This window comes from Canis lupus, chromosome 29 (assembly GCF_048164855.1).
Source record: "Canis lupus baileyi chromosome 29, mCanLup2.hap1, whole genome shotgun sequence".
Lineage (NCBI taxonomy): Eukaryota > Metazoa > Chordata > Mammalia > Carnivora > Canidae > Canis > Canis lupus.
This window is the reverse complement of record NC_132866.1, coordinates 1,723,754-1,744,472: the sequence shown is the minus strand read 5'-3', so window position 1 is coordinate 1,744,472 and position 20,719 is coordinate 1,723,754. Positions and strand designations below refer to the sequence as shown.

Sequence of the window (20,719 nt, the reverse complement as noted above, 5' to 3'; positions counted from 1 at the left end):
GGAGAGGCTTCCTGGTGGCCAACAGCGGAGTGGGACACGTGAGCTGCAACCAAGGCTCCCTCACGTGACGTCAAGACAAATGAGGAGGTCAGGCCGCGCCGACGCGAAGCCACCTCCCCACCGGAGAATGAAGGCGAGGGGGCCCCTTCACCCCCAAGGTCAGGGGTCCATCCTCCGCGTCGGGGGACGTGCAAACCGACCCCTCAGGCATGCGGGGGCTCCGTCAACATGCACACCCTTAACCCAAGAGCTGCCCCACACACCAAGGGGCTCCGCTCCCGGTGGAACTGAGTCCGGGAAGCACACACGGAGGAGCGCAGCTTCTCTGCTCCGGCGGGGATGCAAGCGCAGGTGCCAGCCCACGGGCCTCATTCCCACTCAGCAAGTGCATCCTCGGGCCGTGGAGCCCGTCCAGGCCCACGCGGGGCTCCGATGTCCTGCAGGAGGGTGACTGTGCCACCTACCACCCAGCCAGCTCGCTCAGGGGGCAGCCCCATCAGTAAGGGCGTTGGGAGAGCTCCTGGTCCCTGAACACTCGGGTCCTGTGGGTGGTGCTCTCAGGGGCACGGGAGCTCCCGGACGGCCCCACACAGCTCCACCTGCTGTGGGGCTGTTCCTGAGTCCCATCCTTCCTAACAAGACTGTAACCACGGGTCAACCTTTCTCCTAAGCTCCGTGAGTCATCCTACCCCGTCATCACACCCGAGGGAAGCTGTAGGGACCCTGCCTGGGCGGTCAGCCGGGCCCATGTACGGACACAGCCCGGGTCTGGGGAGAGCGGCAGCGTGGAGGGGCAGGGCTGTTAGCCTCTGGGGTCTGGCTTGAACGGAGCTGCAGGACACTCCCCGCGTGAGGGAACGCCCGAGGGCCGGGTGTGCGCTGTGTGCGAGTGGAGGCAGGCTCTTCTCTGACAGCGTTTTCAGGGTGCGGAGCGGCTGCAGCTGAAGGCAGAGGGCAGGGGCTGCCAGTGCTGGCGACACCAACCACAGGCCGTGCAGAGAAGGGATGCAGGCCCAGGGCTCCGGGTGGTCAGAACATGATTGACCACAAGAGGCAGGTGACCAGGGCAGGTACGCGGGGCCTGGTAGGTGCCCAACGTGCCCTTCCTTCGTGCATCGCCGGTCACCAGGGACGCCGTGCAAGGCCAATGGCACGCGGGGGACCATCAGCAGGTGGCTGCTCCTACGCAGAGGCCCATGCGGTGGACTCTGTTGTCTGGGCTAGCTGTTCCTTCCAGCTCTGTCCTACCCTCTCGTCTTCAGGTTTTTAAACTAATTTTTATTATAATAACCTTCTTATTCTGCTTCCAAATTACTCCATTATAAAAGGACATTTTTAAAAACCAAAGACAGTGGCTCCCCCGTGGAGGGTATTTTGAGTACAGCATACTCAAAGATCAGCAATCCTCACAGGGCAGCTGGAGAGAGCCAGACACATCTCTAATTAGCAGCCATCCGGTTACTATGTTCCTGGAGTAGAGGGAAAAAGGCTCCTTGAAGCGTAACGCGTGCTACGTTTTCTTCAGACGGCGTCTTTCACTGACATATATGCAGCAGCTCACTATTTTAATAGAGATGCGCAAATGCACGAGAGCAAGATACCTTAGCACTTAAATGCTATTTTTCTTTCTGCAGAATGTGACAACGGTGTGCAGCTGTCCCTGCCACGCGCCGCAAATTAATTTTTTTAAAGCACAGTATCACCTAAGGAACGTGCACGTCCGCTTTGGTGCCAACAAGCAAGCGTGGGTCAGGACGAGGCTACTGGTCACTGGTCTCGGGGCATCTTACCAGGGGGATCCGGGCACCGGGGTAGAGGCCACGGGTCTGTTGCCCTCCGCCGCACTGTCCTCTCTTGTGACGAGTATCGATGGAGGCTCCTTTCAACAAAAAGAGAACGATAGCACTTTTTTTTTTTTTTTAATTTAAACGCTCATCTTCAATTAGGCAAGCAAGTGAAGAATAACGTGTCTCCTGCAGACGGGCCTGCCCACAGCACCCACTCGATAACGGCCCGCTCAGGGTGGCGAAGCAGACGGGCCTGAGCAATTACGCTGAGAATACGGAATTGAAGGCACAACAGACCATGCTGAGGGACTCAGACAAAGGCATCTCCCTCATTACCCCAAATTGGCTAAACTCTCTGCAGAGACCGCCGAGAGATTGCCTCCGGATGCCTTAACATCTCGTGGGTGAAACATCACGTGGCATTCATCTCCAGGAACGGGCTGGGCCCTCAGAGCTGCAAACTCAGAGGCCGCAGCCCAGAGCTTCCAAAACCGTGTCCCCTGGCGAGGACGCCAGAAGCAGCAAGAGGTCCCGGTGTGCTCAGGCCGGGCCCTGACGGCAGGAGGAGGACTCCGGCCAGCCCCCCTGCAGCACCCGGTGAGGGTGGTCTCCCCTCTGTGAGCATCGAGCTGGGGGCTCAGCTCGGGGGGCCTATGACATGGTGCGGGGGACTCCAGGGGCAGAGCTGGGTTTGAAAATCTCTCTGGGTCGGCGTCTCTGTTGATGAGATAAAGAAGGTTTGAACATGACATCACCTAGGAGAAAACGAAGATTTATTCTCTATTATGGGAAAGAGAAAAAATACATGGCTGGGGCACTTGCTCGTCGTTCATCATGGATACGATGTGGAGAGAAATGAAAGTGGCTGGAGGAGAGACGGGACGGGGTGGGGATAACACCAACGCAGGTGCAGACGTAAGGTCCAGATTAACTTCTTTAGCTGCCTTGCTGGCTGTTGGCCAAACGGAGGGAAAACAGAACCAAATTCCTGCAGGTAGAACCACAAAAGCCACAATGAGGAATCTTTTAAAAAGTGTCATCTCGACCCTGGAGCAGCTGAAGGAGAGAAATGGAGTGGCAGTGAGCATGCAAACTGCTGCGGCGTGGGGAGGACACGGTTTTTCTTTTCCCAGCTCTTTGTACATTTTCAATCTCAAACGTAGAATAATATGAGACTGTGTTCTCTCTCTTTCTCTCTTAAGAATTCAGGTGAGATTAAAAAAACACCAAGATGGTATTCAAAGCAACCACCAGGCTCTCAGCTGAGAATGTCAGGTGCTACTAAAGCTCAAGATTTGTTGAATGAAAGGAAAAAAAAAAAAAAGAATGCCAACCCAGTATCTCCCATTGCTTGTTACAGGACGTTACGGGACACCCTAGGGGTGAGGAGATGGTTAAGCATGGGTTTGAAGGGTCCGGACTGCAGGGCTTAGGGCTGCCACGTGAGGGGAGGGCACCTGCCGCAAGGAGGGCGTGGGTGCAAGGAGGGTGCAGGTGCAAGGAGGGCACGGGTGCAAGGAGGGCATGGGCAGAGAACCCCACATGCACCTGGGCCGGCGCTCGTGCAGGCCACGTCAGCCTCCGTGCAAGCCGGCAAGCCAGAGAGGCAAACCTGAATTCTGCGAGCACTGAGACACGAGATCTGGACCAAAAGTTCAGAGAAGCCCAAGTGTCACTGAAAGCCCAGGGCAAAGCAAGTCCCATGCACGGAAACGTGGTGCTCTGGGGGGCCGCCCCCCGTGTCCAGCCGCCCGTGTGCGAGATGAGGACTGGGAAGGGCCCGTGGTCAGGGCCGCAGGACAGTGTGCTCAGAGCCAGCGGCCGAGAGGAAGGACGGGAGGCCCGCGCCGACAGTGTTCCTCCAGGAAGGTCCCCGCGGGGTCTCTGGTTGAGGACAAACGGGGAGGGACGAGGGATGCCCGGGACCCGAGGGGCCCTCAAGCTTGCATGAGTGCATCCTGGGCTTTCTCCAGGCTCCTCCTGTGTTCACGCCCGGACACAGGCAATTACACGGAATGAACGATCTTTAATTTCTATAATCATCCCTACGTTCTGAAGTCGAAGAATAATTCCGTTTAGAATTTTCAGGTAGGAAAAGATGACTTTCCCTCCTGTGAGGGAAAAAAAAAAAGTGGTCAGGATAAATAATGAACATAAACGGGGGCCAGGGGGCACCCAGAAAGTGGTGTTTTTAAAAAATATATATATTGAGACGAGAGTTTATATTACTGATCCAATTAGAAAAACAAGGGGAGATTTTCATTATGAAGCTAATTGAACGCTAGAAACCCGGCGAGGGCCTCCGAGCAGCGGATTACCCCCAGCTAATTACTCACGCAGATTTGGCGGGGCGTGATTTGTGGCCGGGACCAACATTTAAATTTGGCAATGCTGGGATTCTCTACCGCTAATTACCGAGGTCTTCTCCATGTGGCACACGCTGCTCGTGATTTCCTGTTGGTGATAAAAATGGCATAAAACTCCCTTTCCGCGCTGAAGCGATAAAAGTGAATTAGAGGCGCAGGGCCCAGGGATCCAGAACATAGTTAAGGCGCTAGAAAGGATATTTGTTTAATAAATACGTAATTCCGGCACGGATGTTCATCTCCGACAGAGGGATCCTACATCCGGGAGCAAACGTGCAACGCGTGCTAACAGTCGTGACCACGTAGGCCGAGGGACGTTGGCGCGACGGCCGCGGAAGGTGCGGACACGCCGGTGGGTGATGCTGCCCGGCGATGGCCTCGCAGGGACACGGGCAGGAGAGCCCGCGGGGACGGGGAGGCTCACGGGGCCCGCGGCGGAGACGGACCCGGCAGAAGCAGGTTCAGGAGAACGTGCCCCGGACTCTGAGGCGGCCGACCGGCCTCCAGGATCCTTGACACATCAGAGCAAATTAAGTGCCGTTTGTGATTTTCAAATGTAGCGATAAATGTAATCCCGTGGGTCGGTCTCGGGAAGGTGAATGCGCCATGGTCAATCCTCAAAATGCCGTTTTAGGATTTTAAGGAAGGTAAAGAGAAGCCTAAGATGAGAACGAGGGGAGGAAGAGCCAATGTGGGGGGTGGAGGGGTCCACACACGGATAAGATCACACGCAGGCGTGCGCAGGCCTCCCCGGGCGCTGTCTGTGTAGCTGCGGCCTGGAGCCCTGAAGTGTGCAGCCCACGCACGCGGGAGCCGAGCTCGCCACCCACGCTGCTCCAAACGGAGCCCCGACCCGCGAGGCCTGGAGCCAGGACCCACAGGGCAGGCCGGGCGGCTGGGATCGCACCCTCGGACACCCGTCCGCCGGCTGTGCTCTGGGCCGACCCGTGGATTCGGCTCCGTTTCACGGGGCGGACGGGAAAGCGTCGCCGCATGTGACCCAGGTGGGAAAACAGGTGTGTGCGTGTCCCTGGTCCTCCTAACCCACCGCGAGCAGGGGCCCGAGACCAACCTTGTCGTCTCCGTCCCTGGCCGGGCTCTTCCTCTCGGCGTGCAGCACCAGGGCGGGCGGGCAGGGCGCTCGGCTGCGCTCTCGGCTTTTATCTGCGGGACCAAAACAGCTGTCATCAGCACCCATCAGTCACGTCACTTTGGAAAAACCAAACGGACAGAAAGTGGCCTTGAAAATTCCACGCCGCACAGCACACGCCGCGCATCCCCCCGAACAGTCGTGCCGTCCCAGGCCTCGATCGTGGTCTCGTGACAAAGTCCCTCCGCTGGCCCCGAAGGCCCGCGGCAACTCCTCCTGGGCCCGCGCACCACCCACCTCACCGCTGGCTGCGGCCGCTGGACCAGGCCCGTGGGCTGTGGATTGACGGCCAGCAGCCGGCAGCCGGCGGGCTCCGTGACAAGGATGAAGGCCAGCGTGGGGCAGGAGGACCAGGCTTTCTCGGGCCTTGCTAGCTCGTGGCCAGGACGGGCGGGCCACCCTTGGTCCCCATCCTGACGGGTCCACGCTGCTCAGACCCCCCACCTCCCCATTAGCACTGCGGGCGCCGGTGTCACCACCGCGGTGAGGGAGGGGGAAGTGACAAAAATGCGGCTTCTGCACACAGAGACCAAGATTAGGTCCCTCTTCCTCTGAACCGTGCGCACGGCCCTCAGACGTTCAGATGCGGTGAGACCCGGTGCCATTAGCCGTGGGGCCGATACTAAGAACCCAAATCCCAGGCCATCCAGCCCCGCAAACTGACAAATCCGTCCATCCAGCAGGGTCGGGGTGGCAGGAAGGGGCAAGACCAGTGCCTTATATGCACGTGTGCAGGCACGTGCACACGCGCACACACACCGAGCCCGGGGGTCAAACGAGCCCGCCGCGCCTTCCCCCCACCTTAGCCTGGAGGCTCTGGCTTCCTCGGCCGCGCAGCCTGGCAAGGCGGTTGTGGGAAGGGGCCCGCGGGCCGGGATGGGGTGCGGGCGTCTGCCCCCGGGGCCCTCGGGGCTGCAGAGCCGGGTCCAGCGGGCAGGGCGGCCCGTCCCGAGCCCAGAGGTGGGTCAGGGCCGACCTGCGGGCCCCGGGGCAGCCGTGTCCACCGCCAGGACGCGTGGCAACACCAAGCACGGGCCCGTGTCCAGACTGGCCCCGAGGAAGGAGCCGCCAGCTTCCACTGAACCAGGGAACCGAACCTGAGCCACGAAAATTCTAACCTCAGGGCAGTGGGACATTGTAGCATCACTCACGGAGATCAGCAGAGCCCGGAGCAGCGCTAACGTCTCCGGAACCTGCAGGGATTGCTCCCCAAAGCCCACCTCCCGTCCAGGTACCAGGAGCGGCCAGGAGCCCGGGTGGTCAAGAGGGCTCCACTGGGGACGCACTGCCCACCCGCGGCCCCAGCCCCACAGCACGGAGAGCCAGGCGCTCGCCCGCATGGTGGGAGGAGCTAAACGTGCAAAACAGTGGACGGGAAGGGCCGCCTGCCCACGACGCGGCGGCAAAGCACGGCAGAAAGTGAGGCACAGCCTGGGGAAGCCAGGGGAAAGTCAAGCGTGCCTCAGTTTACCAGGTGGCTCCAGAGAGTCGGGGTTCCACTTTGGAATCCCAGGACCACTTCCATCAGCGTCTCATGTCGTACGGGGGGACACGTCATCCTCACGGTAACCAGGCCTGGTTCACCAGCATCCACGCCCAAGCCGCTTCGCCCACGCTTCCCCCCACGGGGACCATTTGAGCCGTGAGGGCTCAGGACCTGGGTGTCCAGCAACATGAACATTTGCTGTTTGGGCTGGAACGAGACAAGAAGCCAGGGTCGGCGGTTTAGTCAGGTCCAGGGCCTCCCCCGCCCCGTCCGAGGAGCCCGTGGCTGCCACAGGACACCAGACCCCGGGGATCCCCGTCTGGGCTCCCGCCCACAGCCCCTCCACGCGGCCACCCACCCACCGACTGTGCTCGAGACCGAGGGGGCCCCCGAGACGCGGTTCTGGAGCCCCCCGCTCTTCTCACTGCTGCGCTGGGCAGACGGGACGGGACAGCGTGCGGCCGAAAAGCATCTAGGCGGGCCAGAGACCCACGGGGACGCATCGGGGGCCTGTGGAGGACAGAGCCACAGAGGGTGGGCGGCTGCAGACGACGCCAGAGGAGGAAGGCGGCCGCCCCCGGGGACCCTGTCGAGCCCTGGGGCACAGTTGAAGGAGCTCCCGGGTCCCGGGCAGGACCTCACAGCCACGAGGGGCCCCAGGGAACAGCGTGAGACCCGCCTCCCCCGGAGACCCAGCCCGGAGCAGGCCTAAGGCGCAGAGAAGCCTCCGCTTGGCACCGAGCCCCCTGTGGGCGGTGGCCCTGGACTCCCCGCACCCAGCGCCTGTGCTGGGGCCTGCTCTGTCCCTGGACCCGGGAGGGTGGCTGCAAACGTCCCGCCCCAGCCGAGCCCCAGCCGTGCTCTGCGTTCCATGCAAAACGGAAGGGGCCGTGCCAGGGCGCCACGAGGCTGTGGGGCCGTCCTGCACCACGGAGCCCGTGACGACCCCATGGAAGATCACAGCACCGTGAGCCCACGCATGTGTCAGGGTCTCCTCCACGTGTAAATAGCGTACAACGCGAGACACGCATCCGGAGGCCTGTGGGCGAGGCCGTGCCCGGGGTGGGCTCATGGCACACGCGAGTCGCTGCTCGGGGTTGGTCCCTCACGATCCTGAGAAAACATATCACGACCTTTCTTTTATTGAAAACGGTCGATCTTGGTAACAACCAGCTGTTCAAATCTGGCTTTTGAGCCCAAGGATGTGCAGGGCTCCCTGTGACTGAGCCGAGGGTCAGGGCTCCCATCAGTCCTGAGCCCCGGAGCTGCCGTCGGCCATTCCAGGCCATGGGGGTGAGGACCGTGTCAGGGCCCCGAAATCCCAGCCGCAGCCCCCAGACGCCCCAGGGCGGGTGCCTGTGTGGTACCCAGTGCAGCGTCTATAGGACCCGTGTATCCTAACAGACGCGGGTTCGCAGGCGCCCCGGGGGTGGGGGGCCGGCCGCTGTGCCTCAGTCTCTCCCACGTAACGGGGTCGGCGTCTGGGCCCTTCCGCCGTCGAAGCGCGGTCACACGGCTCCCCGTGGCCACTTCTGGGGGCTGCTCTGACGCGCCCAAGAACTCCCTGCCCCGGCCTCTCCGCAACCCCGACGATGTGGTCAGGAAAGGCTCCCCTGAGTGCCCAAGAAAGCAAGTTCGTGGAGGAAAATGCACGAGTCATGATGCCACGGGCGCAGGGGCGCCTCGGGGTCACCGTGGGTTTCCGGGGCGGAGAGCTCTCAGGCGGGCCCCCCCCCCCCGTCCGTCTGGCCCGGCTCCGCGGTCTCAAGTGCTCTCCCGTGGCCTGTGGTCGATTTTCCTCCCGGTCGGGCCGAGAGGCCGGGGGACATCTGTAAGGAGGGAGGGTGTCTGTGCTGAAAATCACCACATCCGTCAACCGACAAGCACTTATTTGCGGCTCACGTGGAACCCAGCGCGGCCCTGCTGCTGTGGGCGACACGCAGGGGAGGGTGCGACCCGTCAGCCGCTCCCCCCGCCCCCCGAGCCCGTCAGGGAGGCCAGCAGGGGCCATAGCTCAGCCCCTTGAACACACCAGGGTGTCAGGCCTCCGACCGAGGGCAGCTCCGGGGCGCAGCACGGGGCGGCGGGTCTGGTGGGAGCCCCGACCCTCGGCTCAGCAAAGGCTGCACCTATTGGACAAAGCGCTAGGATTTTCTTTAAGACATTCAAACCATTTTTTTCTTCAATTTATTAAAATGAATTGCAGACAAAAGTACCTAACGCTTCAAAAGGATAGGAAAGCTGCATCGGTGCGTCCTAATTCAAAGGAAAACTCGACGTTCGATCGGATTCTAACTCGGGGAACCGTGGCCTCCCTCGGTCTCAGGCTCCCCATCCATGCAGTGGAGCCATCTCTCAAGCTTCCTCCAGTTTGGGGGATTCTAAAAGTCTTCGGGATGCGGGGAGCTATTTGGAGGATAATCCCAAGGGAAGAGAAGTGACCCTGGGGGCGGGGGTGCAATCGGTCTCCTGGGAGAGGGGCCGACGCCGCAGGAGGATTAACCCCCGGGAAGAGGGCAGGAGAGAGAACCCACCGTTCCTACTCCGAAAGCCAGCAGCGACCTCAGACGGACGGCTCCTCGGGAACTTGGATCTAGGTGGGAAGGCTCCTCCTAGGCTGAGGGACCCCTGACCCCCCGTGTCTGCCCCAATGTGAGCCCGGTGGGGATTTCCCAGGGCGGCAGGATTGAAGGGCACAGCGGGGCCACCGGAGTCCTCAGGCCATCCAGGAAGTTTCCAGAGGGTCCACAGCCCTGACCGCTGGGTGCTCGCTGGCCTCAGCCTGCAGCGTGCCGGGGCTCACGGGGAGACGGGCCCGCGGATGGCCGGTCACAGGGGCTCCATGCCCGCAGACAGGTGCCCCTCCCCAGTGACCTCCATCCACCGCACGCAGCAGGCTGTGTAGACGGGTGAGTGTTAGTGGATAATCCTGGACTCACGGGGGCTCCGTTTTCTGCGTGTGCCAGTCCGGTGACCCCGTGTCCATATTTGAACATTTTCACCTCCAAGAACAGAGGATTCATCACCGACAAACAGGAACGTGTCACGGGGAACAAGGAACGGCGTTTCCCCCCCGGGCTCCGAGCCCCCGGCCCGCCGCCTGCCCACGAGCACCATCGTGACGTAATCCACCCCCACCCCAGACGCTTAGGCAAAGCGGGAACCGTCACCTCATTTTACACGGAAGAAAAACAGACCAGGTGAGTCATTTTCCAGGTTGCAAAATAAACCATTAGGGAGGGAGGAAATTGCTTGTCAATTTAAGTGGCATCGAGCTCCCCTGAAAATTTGACAATAAAATAAGGAGAAAAACGCAATTTATGTGTCGGGTAATAAAAATGACAGTCAGGCCTGTTGCACGTGTTTCTAAATGAGGCCTGGAGAACACGGTGGTTTGCAGAGTGTGCGCCCTGCGGACAAGCACCCCAGGGGGACCCCGACCCCGGGGCAGTGGGGGCGCCTGCCCTAATGCTGCCCCGTGGGGGATCAGCTGGAGCTATCGGCCGGGACACAGACGGACAGTCGGACGGGCGGAAGCAGGTGGTGCAGGGACTTCAGGGCTGAGAGCAAACGGACAGAAGCCGGGTGCTGGGGAGGCACGGCCCCCTCCATCCTGTTTCCATTTGCGCCTGCCACCCCGAGGAGGCCCGTGCACCCCGTCCCTGCGTCCCTGGCACCACGTGGCCACGGCCAGGCCCCGCCACGGAGGACTGTGCCAACGGGGCAGTACGGAGCCACTGACCTCGGTTCTCACCCCAGCCCAGGTGCCGGAAGGAGCGAGGCGTAAGCTCCCAGGGCGCCCCCCTCACCCCGGTGCCGGCTCAGGGGCCGCAGGGAGGCCGGGCGCAGACCTGGCCAAGGCGGGTGGGCCTCGGGGTCTTGCTCTCCTGTCCCGTCCTCTCACCAGGGGACACACGGGTGGCGTGTCCCACCTCTTGGGGCGTGTGACTGCCCAGAGTGGCCAATGCAGCCGGGCTTGCGAGGCCCCGAGTCAGAATAACCAGACCCTGGGAGTGGGGCTGCCGGGGGGAAGACGGGGCTCCACACGTCCACAGGGACACAGGTGCCTGTGGCCGAGTCGTCCCCACACTGAGAAGCGTAGCCCGGGAGCCCGCGGCCCGTGCACTGGCGGCAGGGCAGGGGTGCCCCTGTTAACGGGTGCTCCGGCTGCTTTCCCAGAGGCCCCCGGGTTGGAAGGACAGTCCTGCCACCCGGCCGTGGACGGTCCCGGACTATGACCTCACGTCCGCCCAGCGGGGAGAGTGTGGGGCGGCCAGGACGGCAGGTGCCAGGGGGCTCTTGGGCCTGGGGGGTTCACGTGAAGGGCCGGGATGTCGGGCCCGCCTTGTCCCGGCCCCCACCTCCCCGCTCCCCAGCAGGGGCCGGCGAGTGAGGTCCCAGGACCCCGCTGAGACCCCGGGGGACTGAAGGCTGTTTTCATCTCAATAGCGAATCATTTCCAAGTCCCGCCAAGTGTTTCGTGGACAGCGACCCCAGAGCCGACAAGCTGCAGAGAGAACTCGTTTCCTACCTGCTTGTAACGTGCCCCCCCCCCCCCCCGTGCCCAGACCAGGCGTCCAGCGCGGGGCGAGGGCAGGTCTGCAAGGGAACCTGGGCCCTGAGAGAGGGAGCGGGCAGCCAGGCGCAGCACCTGCGCGCGGAGGGACCAGCTGGGCGGCGCCCCAGGCCCCCTCCTGACCCGGCAGCATGTGCTCGGGGAGCCCCACGCGATTGCAAAAGACAGGTTCACCGTCAAAATTATCCCACACAAGTAGAGGTGCTGACGGTGACGGAGACACGGCGAGCGGGGACTTCCATAGGAAAGGACGTTCTGGGCGCCGTCGGGCGTCTGCTGGGCTGCTGGGCCCTGCCACCAACGTGGACCAGGAGGGGGGGTGGAGCCGGGGGCAGGTGGACGCAGGGATGGAGACGGGGCGGGGCGGGGAGGCGGAGTGGGAGTCCCGCAAACCTGCAAACCATCCTTAAAACCCCTCCCTCCGGCTCCGGTCGGACGTGCTGCAGAAGTACAGCACCCGAGCTTTTCCGAAAAGCGTGACTCCGTTTCAGGGTTCGGGGCTGGGCTACGTAAGCAGCACCCACCCTCCAGGCGGCGCAGGGCCCGGAGCTGCCGAGAGCAGGGAGTCGCCGCCTCGCTCCCCGGCCTCGGGAGGCTCCCGCGCACCCGGCCCCGTGCTCCGCCGTCCTAGCCGTGGTGCCCTGGGGACCCCGAGGCTGCTGCTGCGCCCCCTCCATGCACGAAGACTAGTACGAGGACCGTGGTGCCGGGTCGGCCGCGGTAGGAGACGAACACGGTGGCCGCGATCCGCCGCTTGCTTAGGTCGCTGTCAGGCCTACACGCGCCACAAAGGGGAGGAAGGAAACCCGACAGAGGTTGGAACAAATGAACACGAAGTCAGCTGCGACTTTATTGAAGGGGGTGGGGGTCAAACAGAAGTCCTCTGGAAGTAGCCCCAGGGTGCGTCACTCCCCCGCTCGCGGTGGAAGCCCCTCTTCTGGGAGCTACGTTGTCACCTCCCCTGGCTGGGGTGTTCTCGCTTCCCTGCTGGTCGGGTCCTCTCGGAGCTGCACGCCCCCAGGCCTGAGCGAACACCTGCTTCCGGGGCGCCGGCCAGGTGGACAGGTGCACAGGTGAAGGGCTCGGGAAGGCCCGGGGACACGCTCCCGCGGGAGGCCGGCCGGCTCGCCTCCCCTTCTGCACCGAAGGCTGACGGCGCCAGACGGCTCACGATGCTTGCACCCCAAGACGTAGCCATCCAGCCCCCAGGCCTTGGGGGTCGTCGCTTCCACTTGTTTCCTCTGGAACAGACGGGGGCCTGTGGCCGTCACTCATCTGTGCGGCCTGTCCGTGGTGGATGGGCACCCCCACCCCTGCTCCTCCGTCCGGAGCCCTTTCCAAGCTTCCTCATGGTGCCCTGGGACTGAGTCCTAACACAACAGCCGCTTCCAGGGCCTGAGGTCCCGGGGAAGCTGGTTCTCACGCGGTGATGGCACAGCTCGAGGACCCGCGTCCAGGCCCCTGCGTGGGCAGGAGGGCACCTGGGCCCTGCACTGGGCCTCGGAGCTGACCTCTCCGGGGAGCCTCTGCACCGTGGGCCCCCCTGCGTCCCGTCAACAGGACGATGAATCTGAAACAAGACGCCCCAGGGGCGCAGCGGAGGTTCTCCCCACCAGCGTAGGAAGGGGAAGCTCACAGGCCAGAGCCCTCAAAGTGGTTTTGGAAAGGACGGTGTGGGTCTGCAGGGGGCACGTCCCGCTGCCCCACCCGCTGGGCTGCCGTGACCTGACCAGGAGCCTCCGGGGGTGCACTTCCCAGGCCTGGAGACCGTGGGGCCCCTCAACCTCGGGGCAGGACTCCCTGCCCCACAGGCTCTCGTCTTGAATGGGAACCGGGCCCGGGAGACCCCCCGGTCACCCCGTGAGGAAGCCCCTGGGGGAGCCCCCGGCCCCCGCCCCCGCCCAGGGCCGGCCTCCACGGGGCCCGCACACCCCCACCAGGCACCCGCCTCAGCGTAAATGCTCCCCGGATGACTATCTGGTTTTCCACACGCGATGGCCCTCTTTTATCAAGTTAAATAACAGAATCAACAGATGGGACTCCACTGCACACTCCAAAGAGTCACAAATTAATTGTTTAATGAGAAAACAAAGCAATTCTGATAGAGCCACGCAAACCACCGCACGGACGGCGGTACGCAAGAGCTCCGAGGTGCTCCCGAGTGGGTGTTCACAGCCCGCAGGACACGCTCCCCCACGGGGCCCGCAGCACGGCCTCGCCGCCCCGACCTGCAGCGGGCGAACGACACGATGGGGGCGGCCAGGGCTCCAGCAACGCTCCCCCCGGCTCTGCCCTTGGGAGGGACAGCGGGTCTGTGCGGGGCCAGGCTGGCTGCCCCCCGGGCCCTGAGCGGCACCACGGGGTGAGGACGCCCCGTCTCCTCCTCCGGCTCATGCTTACGGGCAGGACTGGCTTGAGTTATGAACATGTGTCTCATTTAAATCAGTTTTTAAACTTTTCTTTTAATTCGAGAATGCAGTGACCAGGGCTATGAAGAACTGGCCCTCAGAGGCCGCCGGCAGCCTGGGTCCGCCCTGCTGGCAGCACCTCCAACCTCAGGACCCTGCAAAGTTCAGGCAAAACCCCCCTCCACCAACTCTGGGGGGCCGGGGTTCCCAGCTGTTTCTTCCCGTCCTAGCTCACCTAGCATGGACCACGGATTTATTTCTTCTATTTTGGTTTTAAGGTTGGTGACAATTCTGCTAATCCAGAATCTACGGCAAGTGAACGGAACCTTAAGCAATATCGTGGCCCGGTGATGATTTCGTCACACGGCTGATTATGGGACCGTCCTTCCCTGAGGCCATGGCCCACACACCCCTTCTTGTCCGGCCGCCGAAAGGCCACCATTTCCGTCCCTGAGCCCTGGACCAGCCGTCCCACCCAAAGACAAGGGGTTTACAACTATTTCTTCCTTTTTTGCTCAGAAGTATGTGCCAAGGGCACCCAGGGGCTCAGCGGTGGAGCATCTGCCTTTGGCCCATGGCATGACCCCAGGATCCCGGGATCGAGTCCCGTGTCGGGCTCCCTGCAAGGAGCCTGCTTCTCCCTCTGCCTGTGTCTCTGCCTCTCTGTTTCTCTGTGTCTCTCGTGAATAAATAAATAAAATATTTAAAAAAGAAGCACGTGCTGTGCACTGTCCTGCTCCAAGCTGGGTACGAGACGTGGGGGTGTGAGGGAGAGAAAGGCAGAGTGTGAGGCCAGCGTGAGCGTCAGCAGCTGGCAGGGAGCGAGCAGCAGCCGGGGAGGCCGGGCGAGGCCAGGCCAGGCCCCTGTGTGGTGGGGCGGCCACTTGCACACACGAGGAACATGGAGAGAGTCTCCGGGACGTAAAACTGAGATCCCAAGACGGGAAGGGACGGGACCAGAGCCCGGGAGGGTCACCTAGAGATGATGGAGAGCAGGTGCACAGTCCCAGAGCTGAGAGATCCCCGACCCCGCTCCGACCCCAGGGGCCGGTGGGGAGCCAAGCGGCAAAGCGGCAGATCCCTTCCCTGATTTGGAGGTTCAGGGAGCAGCCAAAGGTGGAAAACGTGCAGACGACGACATGAGGCCTTGATGACATAAACGCTGGTATCCCTGCTGCAGCACATGTAGCGTGTTCATGTTTGACACACGTGATCAAGGTAACTAAATTTTACTTTCACCCTGGAAATTTTTTCAAGGCCCCTAATTTCTGTTACTATTATTACATAGAGAAAGGACTCTCAAGAGGAGTCTCCAGTACTCTCAGGGGCGTTCCGGCGAAGCTGACATTAAGTCTTGCGGCCCCAGAGTTCAAATATTGTCTTAGCACTTGGGTTACGTTAGCGTGAGTCGTCACGGTCTCAGACTTTAAAACATCTCCAAACTCCCTTCTCCCAAGCTTTGGTTCCATATGGAAGAGGAATGCGTGATTAACTAACTGTATTCGTATTTTAAGTTACATCATTAAATTTTATCAAATAGGAACATTTCTGTAAAAGAATAGGATTCAGCATGAAAGCAATTGTAATATAACAGGGAGGTCGTGAAACCCATATTCCCGGAGCAGGAATTATGACCCTCCCCGAGCCTGTTGGCTTCGATGGGAGCCTGTAGCGGGTCTCTGGGTTCCAGAGCACCCCGAGAGCACCCCGCTGGTTGCATTTCCCTGAGGCCAACTTTAGGGCTCGGCCAGGAAGGGCACAGCACACCCCCGATAGTCCATTACCCCACGGGACTGAGTCTGTCTGCGGGATCCCCACTGCCCGCGTGCTCCAGGCCTGCCCAGTGAGACACACTCTCCAGTCCCCCAGCCCCACCCCAGAGCCCTGGCCTGGGAGGGGGAGCTGCAGGGGGCTCAGGGAGGGACCCCTTTCCTCCACCTGGCCTGGGAGGGCCAGCAATCAGGGAACAGCAGCCACTGCACCCGCACCCTCCTGGGACCAGGCTGGAAAGGGGCTCAGCACCCAGGCGGGACAGCCGGGCTGCTTTCTACCCCAAAGTATGGGGACCACAGGTCGAGGGCAGGCCACCACTGAATGTGCCACTTTGGCATATGGATTATTCCCAGCTAAAGACCATTAGGGCCCAAAGGAGAAGAAGGCATTTTAAGTCCCTCTTATGCCTTTGAGAGAGTTTAAATAGGAGGCCCCCTACCAGGAAGAGAGCTCTTACCAAAGATAACCTTTTTTGACATAAGAAAGACTTCTCCTCAAACACCTGCTGCTCCCATTTCCTGTGAACTGTCTTCCCCCCTTGAGATCCAGGCCTGCCCTTGCTGCTAAGCTCAGGATGGCTCAGGGTGGCCGGTAAGCCTCATCTCTCTGTGGGGCTCCAGTAGGAACATAATTAAATGTGTCTTTCTCCTGTTAATCTGTCTTACGCGAATCCAATAGTCATTTCAGCCAGAGAACACAGAAGGAAAGAAGGGACACGTCCTCGGCCCTACAGGGACAATGGCTTCCTTCCCTGCGTCTCAGATGTCCCCAACAGAACGGGACAAACGAAGCCTGGGCTGCCGCAAGAGATGCCGCAGTTGGGGTGGCTGAGATGTCAGGTAGGTGACATCTCATTCCTCACAGGCGCGGAGGCCAGGAGTCCTAGACCGAGGTGCCGGCGCTGTGGGGTTCTGCTGAGGGCCTCAGCCCGGCCTGCAGATGCGTCTCCCTGTGGCAGAGGACCAGCGCGCTCTGGCTCTCTTCTTACAAGGACACTGATCCCATCGTGAAGGCCCCTCCCATGACCGCATCTAAACTTCATGAGCTCCCGACGGCTCCACCTCCGAATACCATCACATTGGAGGCTGGGGCTTCAACACGTGACTCTGCAGAACACACGGGCCTTCAGTCCATAACTAAGCCACACAGAAGATTCTGGCGACGGGCATGTGCTCATTGTCTGCCACAGCAGGTGCGCGTGCAACGGGATTCCGGTGGTTCTAGGGGCAAAATCATCCTAAACCAGCTTCATCCGCTGCACCGAGTGGCCTGGGGGTGAGCAAGCGAGGACGACCCCCCCCCCCTAGAGTCAGGAGCAGAGAGGCTCTCCGGGTCCCTACTCCCCCAAGTGCAAACCCAGGCCCCCCACATCCAATTACTTTCTTTGACAAATGCAGCTTGGTCGTGTAGACATGTCTTCCAAAAGACCATTTTAGCAATTATTCTAATGTGAGAAGTTTAAGGGAAACATTGACCCAATATATCAGGAAAGAGGGTGCATTCCCCCCGAAGCGTCATCGCTGTACTAAATCCAGCTGTAAACCGGGGCGCAGAAATCAGCACAGCAGGGCGTGCTGCCCTTCCCGGCTTTGAATCAAGCCACCTGCTGAATACTCTCGACCCTTCCACTGGTCCTGGTCCCCTGTGAGCACACATAAGAGGAGAATCCTAAGAATTTTCTCATGTGTCCCAAGAAACGTGTCTGGCGCCGTTGTCATGCAGCAGAGATGAAGGACGTATCAAGGATCTATCATGTCCCAGTGACGGCGAGAGGCTGCCCGCCCCAGCCGGCGTCTTTCTGGCCCTGGCACCTGCCTGGGGGCTTGGCACCAGGCGGACCTCGTTACATACAGACGCTGAAAGGACGAGCATCTATTTAAAAAATTCTCTTAGCTATAAATCATGGTCTGAGATACATCCATCTGAACCTACATCATTTGCATTATTTAAATGTACAGGTACCTACAGGGGGAGACGCCGCCCCGTGCACAAGAGCTGACTTGTGTTTCCTGTGACCCTACCACCCTACATGGTAAATAATAGTGAAAGGGAATAAAGGGGAAAGGAGAAAAAATAAGTGGAAATATCAGAAAAGGGAGACAGAAGATGGAAGACTCCTAACTTTGGGAAACGAACTAGGGGTGGTGGAAGGAGAGGTGGGCGGGGGGTGAGGATGACTGGGTGACGGGCACTGAGGGGGGCACTTGATGGGATGAGCACTGGGTGTTATTCTGTATGCTGGCAAATTGTACACCAATAAAAAATAAATTTATTATTTAAAAAAATTAAAAATATTTAAAAAAAGACACAAAAGGTGATGTAAATGGAACATCATCCTCCGCCACCCACCAGGTTGTGGCGGCCTCTTGAATCCTACGCCTGCCGTCCTGGCACTTGCATCCCGCTTGCTCTCCGAGGAGCTCCTATCGAGTCAGCTCTGACTTTTTGCAGACTAATCTATATGAAAATGCAGCCCTCACCTAGCTGATTTATTTTCACATTTGGATGTAATAAAATTAATAGTGCAGTTCTCATTTCAGTTGATGGAATTAACTCAGACTTAAAAAAAAAATTCCAACTTCCTTCAGTTATTTTCTTTATTTTCAAATGGGAAGTTATTCCAGTCATTTGATACAAATGGCTTTAATTAGTTTAAGGCAAACATAACCTTTAACGAATACGGGCTCGGGCTCGCTAGTCTGTGTGCTAAGGGATACAGAACGGTCCTGCGCTCACACATCGATTTGTAATGTCGGCCTGCACGGTCTGATCTGGTTAAGTCAGAGCAAACCACCCATCACCCGAAAGAATAATCCCCCTGCCGAGGCCACCACGAAGCCAGCGCATCCCCGCACACACGACGAGGCAAGTGCATTTGTGGAACGCCAGGGAGCAGGACACCCAACGCGGCTATGCTCTGCGCATCCTGTTCCGTGCTGCCCGACATGGATGCTTGCGCTGGCTTGAAGGGTGGCAGACGTTTTCTAAGGAACTTGCATTTTTAATGACTACTTCTTACAAAGGAATTAAAAATTAAAAACCGTTAATCCTACTCCTACCATGGAACACCTGGTAAAGAGAAAGAAACCCTTTGTTTCAGAAATGCTCAAGTGAAGGTGGTTGTCTTGCATTTACCTGCCGCCAGTTGTACTGGGCTGGTTACCACCTGGGTCTGCTCTTGGTCAATTAGGATCAGACTCTGTGCATCAACCAGCACATGTGCCGCACATCTGGCCTTCGATCCCAATGCCCTTCACTGGCGCCTCTAATCCTGTTTCTTCCCTGTCTGTATCTGTCCCCCAGGGGCCCCCCACTGCTTAAGCCCACTCCCCAGAATGAGCACGGCGTGCTGCGTTAGCCACCAGCCCAGTCTGGATCACCTGCTCCACCCCTCCCGCACACAGCTCGGGCCCGGTCCTCCCTGCGACCGTGCACGACTCTCCAGGGCGAGCGCACCGTCCTTGCTCTGCCCTTCGCTCCATCCATGTGTCGTGTCTTTACAGACTGCACTGAAATTCTTGGCTGATGGATCCTTCTTGGAAGATGAACTCCCTCAAGGTGGAAACCATGCCACAGCATTGCCGTCCACCAGGTACCTGCACAGACATGAGGTTCAGCGGGGATCCCTGAGCCCCTTTAGCCAAAGTCACTTTTCCACCACTGCAGTGACCACGCCTCCTCTCTGCATCTGGCCAGGTCGAGCCGCGGCCTTCTCCAGCTCGCCACACTGCTGTGCCTGTGTCCGTACTGGACGCTCCTATGCCCTGGGATTTGTCTGCCTTCCTGACAGTCCTTCTCTTTGCAACAGAGGATGCCATCCTGGCCGAAGCCTTCACGCCAGCTGCTGCACAGGGTAAAGACCTTATTGTCCTGTATTCAAATATATATATATTTCTATTCTAACAGACCACGTTTGAATGATCTGTTTCACGTCTGTGAGCCCCCCGAAAACAGAAGCCACGTCTTTTCATCTTAAATCTACTTTAAATCAACTGTGTGATTGACACAAAATAGATGCTTAATGAATGCTGGATGGCCGATTAACTGTATATTCACTCAAATGAATGAGCAACCGTCCCCTGGAAGAGATAAGTGGGCTGATCCATCCGCCCCCGCCCATGTGCAGAGCAATCAGACAAAGAGAAAACAAATCAGCAAACAAACAAGAAACAGGACCAATACCTGGCAGATGCCAAGGCAGCCAGTGTGGAGATTTCACACTCCGGAGCGAAACCCTCCATCCCAATCACCGAAGGGTCCCACCACCAAATGGCTAGCTCCCGGCACACCCAGCCCCGAGCGAGACCTGTCTCTGGAGGCTCTGCCTGGATACAGAAGTCACAGTCAACTTTCTACTGATTGATCCTGAAGAGTGACTGGGTAGCTCACGGCTGCCGGACACCTGAGCACATCTACAGCACGAGAGACCTGTAGGACCCAGGTCAGTGAGTGGCAGGGGACCTCACGTGATGGAGAGGAACAGGTGACTAGGGTCTATTCATGCTCTGCATCGTGTCCTCATGGGGCGTTAAGAAACTACTTTATCCATGAAACAGGAAGAAAATGCTACCAAAAATAACAATCAGAAAGCACAACTAAGTCCTAGGAAAAATACGTAAAGTATGTAACACAGGTTATGGGATAGGTATATTGCCTACTGCATGTGTGCACGCCTATATTTCCCAAAGAGCTCTTACTTTCCAGCTTATATGTATACATATAATATACATATGAATTTTTTTTTATACATATGAATTTATATCAATATATGTACATATGCACTTAAAGGCATTGGGGCACCCGGGGTGGCTCAGTAGGTTAAGAGTCTGACTGTTGGCTTCAGCTCAAGTCATGATCTCAGGCTCCTGAGGTGGAGTCCCGTGTCGGGCTCCATGCTGGGTGAGGATCCCGGCCTTGGTTTTTCCACGGTGGAGCGAACCAAGGGCAGGAGCGCTGCCCCCTTGCAAACACCCTGCACGGGCATGAGTAGTGTGGCCTGGGGATGGGGCCAGTCCTCAAGGAGGCCGTCGGGTTGACCATCAGCAGAGCCGAGTATCCAGGCCGAGTGCTCCCTGTGGGGCCGCTTGGACGTCCATCGCTGTGTCCCAGGCGACAGGAGTGTCAAGGATGGCTTGAGATTCTCTCTCCCTCTGCCCTTCCCCACCCTCACTCA

General features: G+C 59.3%; 1 protein-coding gene across 1 annotated transcript in view; it reads right to left on the bottom strand.

The window, feature by feature from the left end:
• TCERG1L (transcription elongation regulator 1 like) overlaps positions 1-20,719 on the bottom strand; it is a 184,389-nt gene that overhangs the window by 58,060 nt on the left and 105,610 nt on the right. The window contains exons 5-6 of the mRNA XM_072804848.1: positions 5,226-5,317; positions 1,791-1,879 (exon numbers count right to left, since the gene is read on the bottom strand). Coding sequence (XP_072660949.1) covers positions 1,791-1,879; positions 5,226-5,317 — 181 coding nt within the window. The remainder of the gene's footprint in view (positions 1-1,790; positions 1,880-5,225; positions 5,318-20,719) is intronic.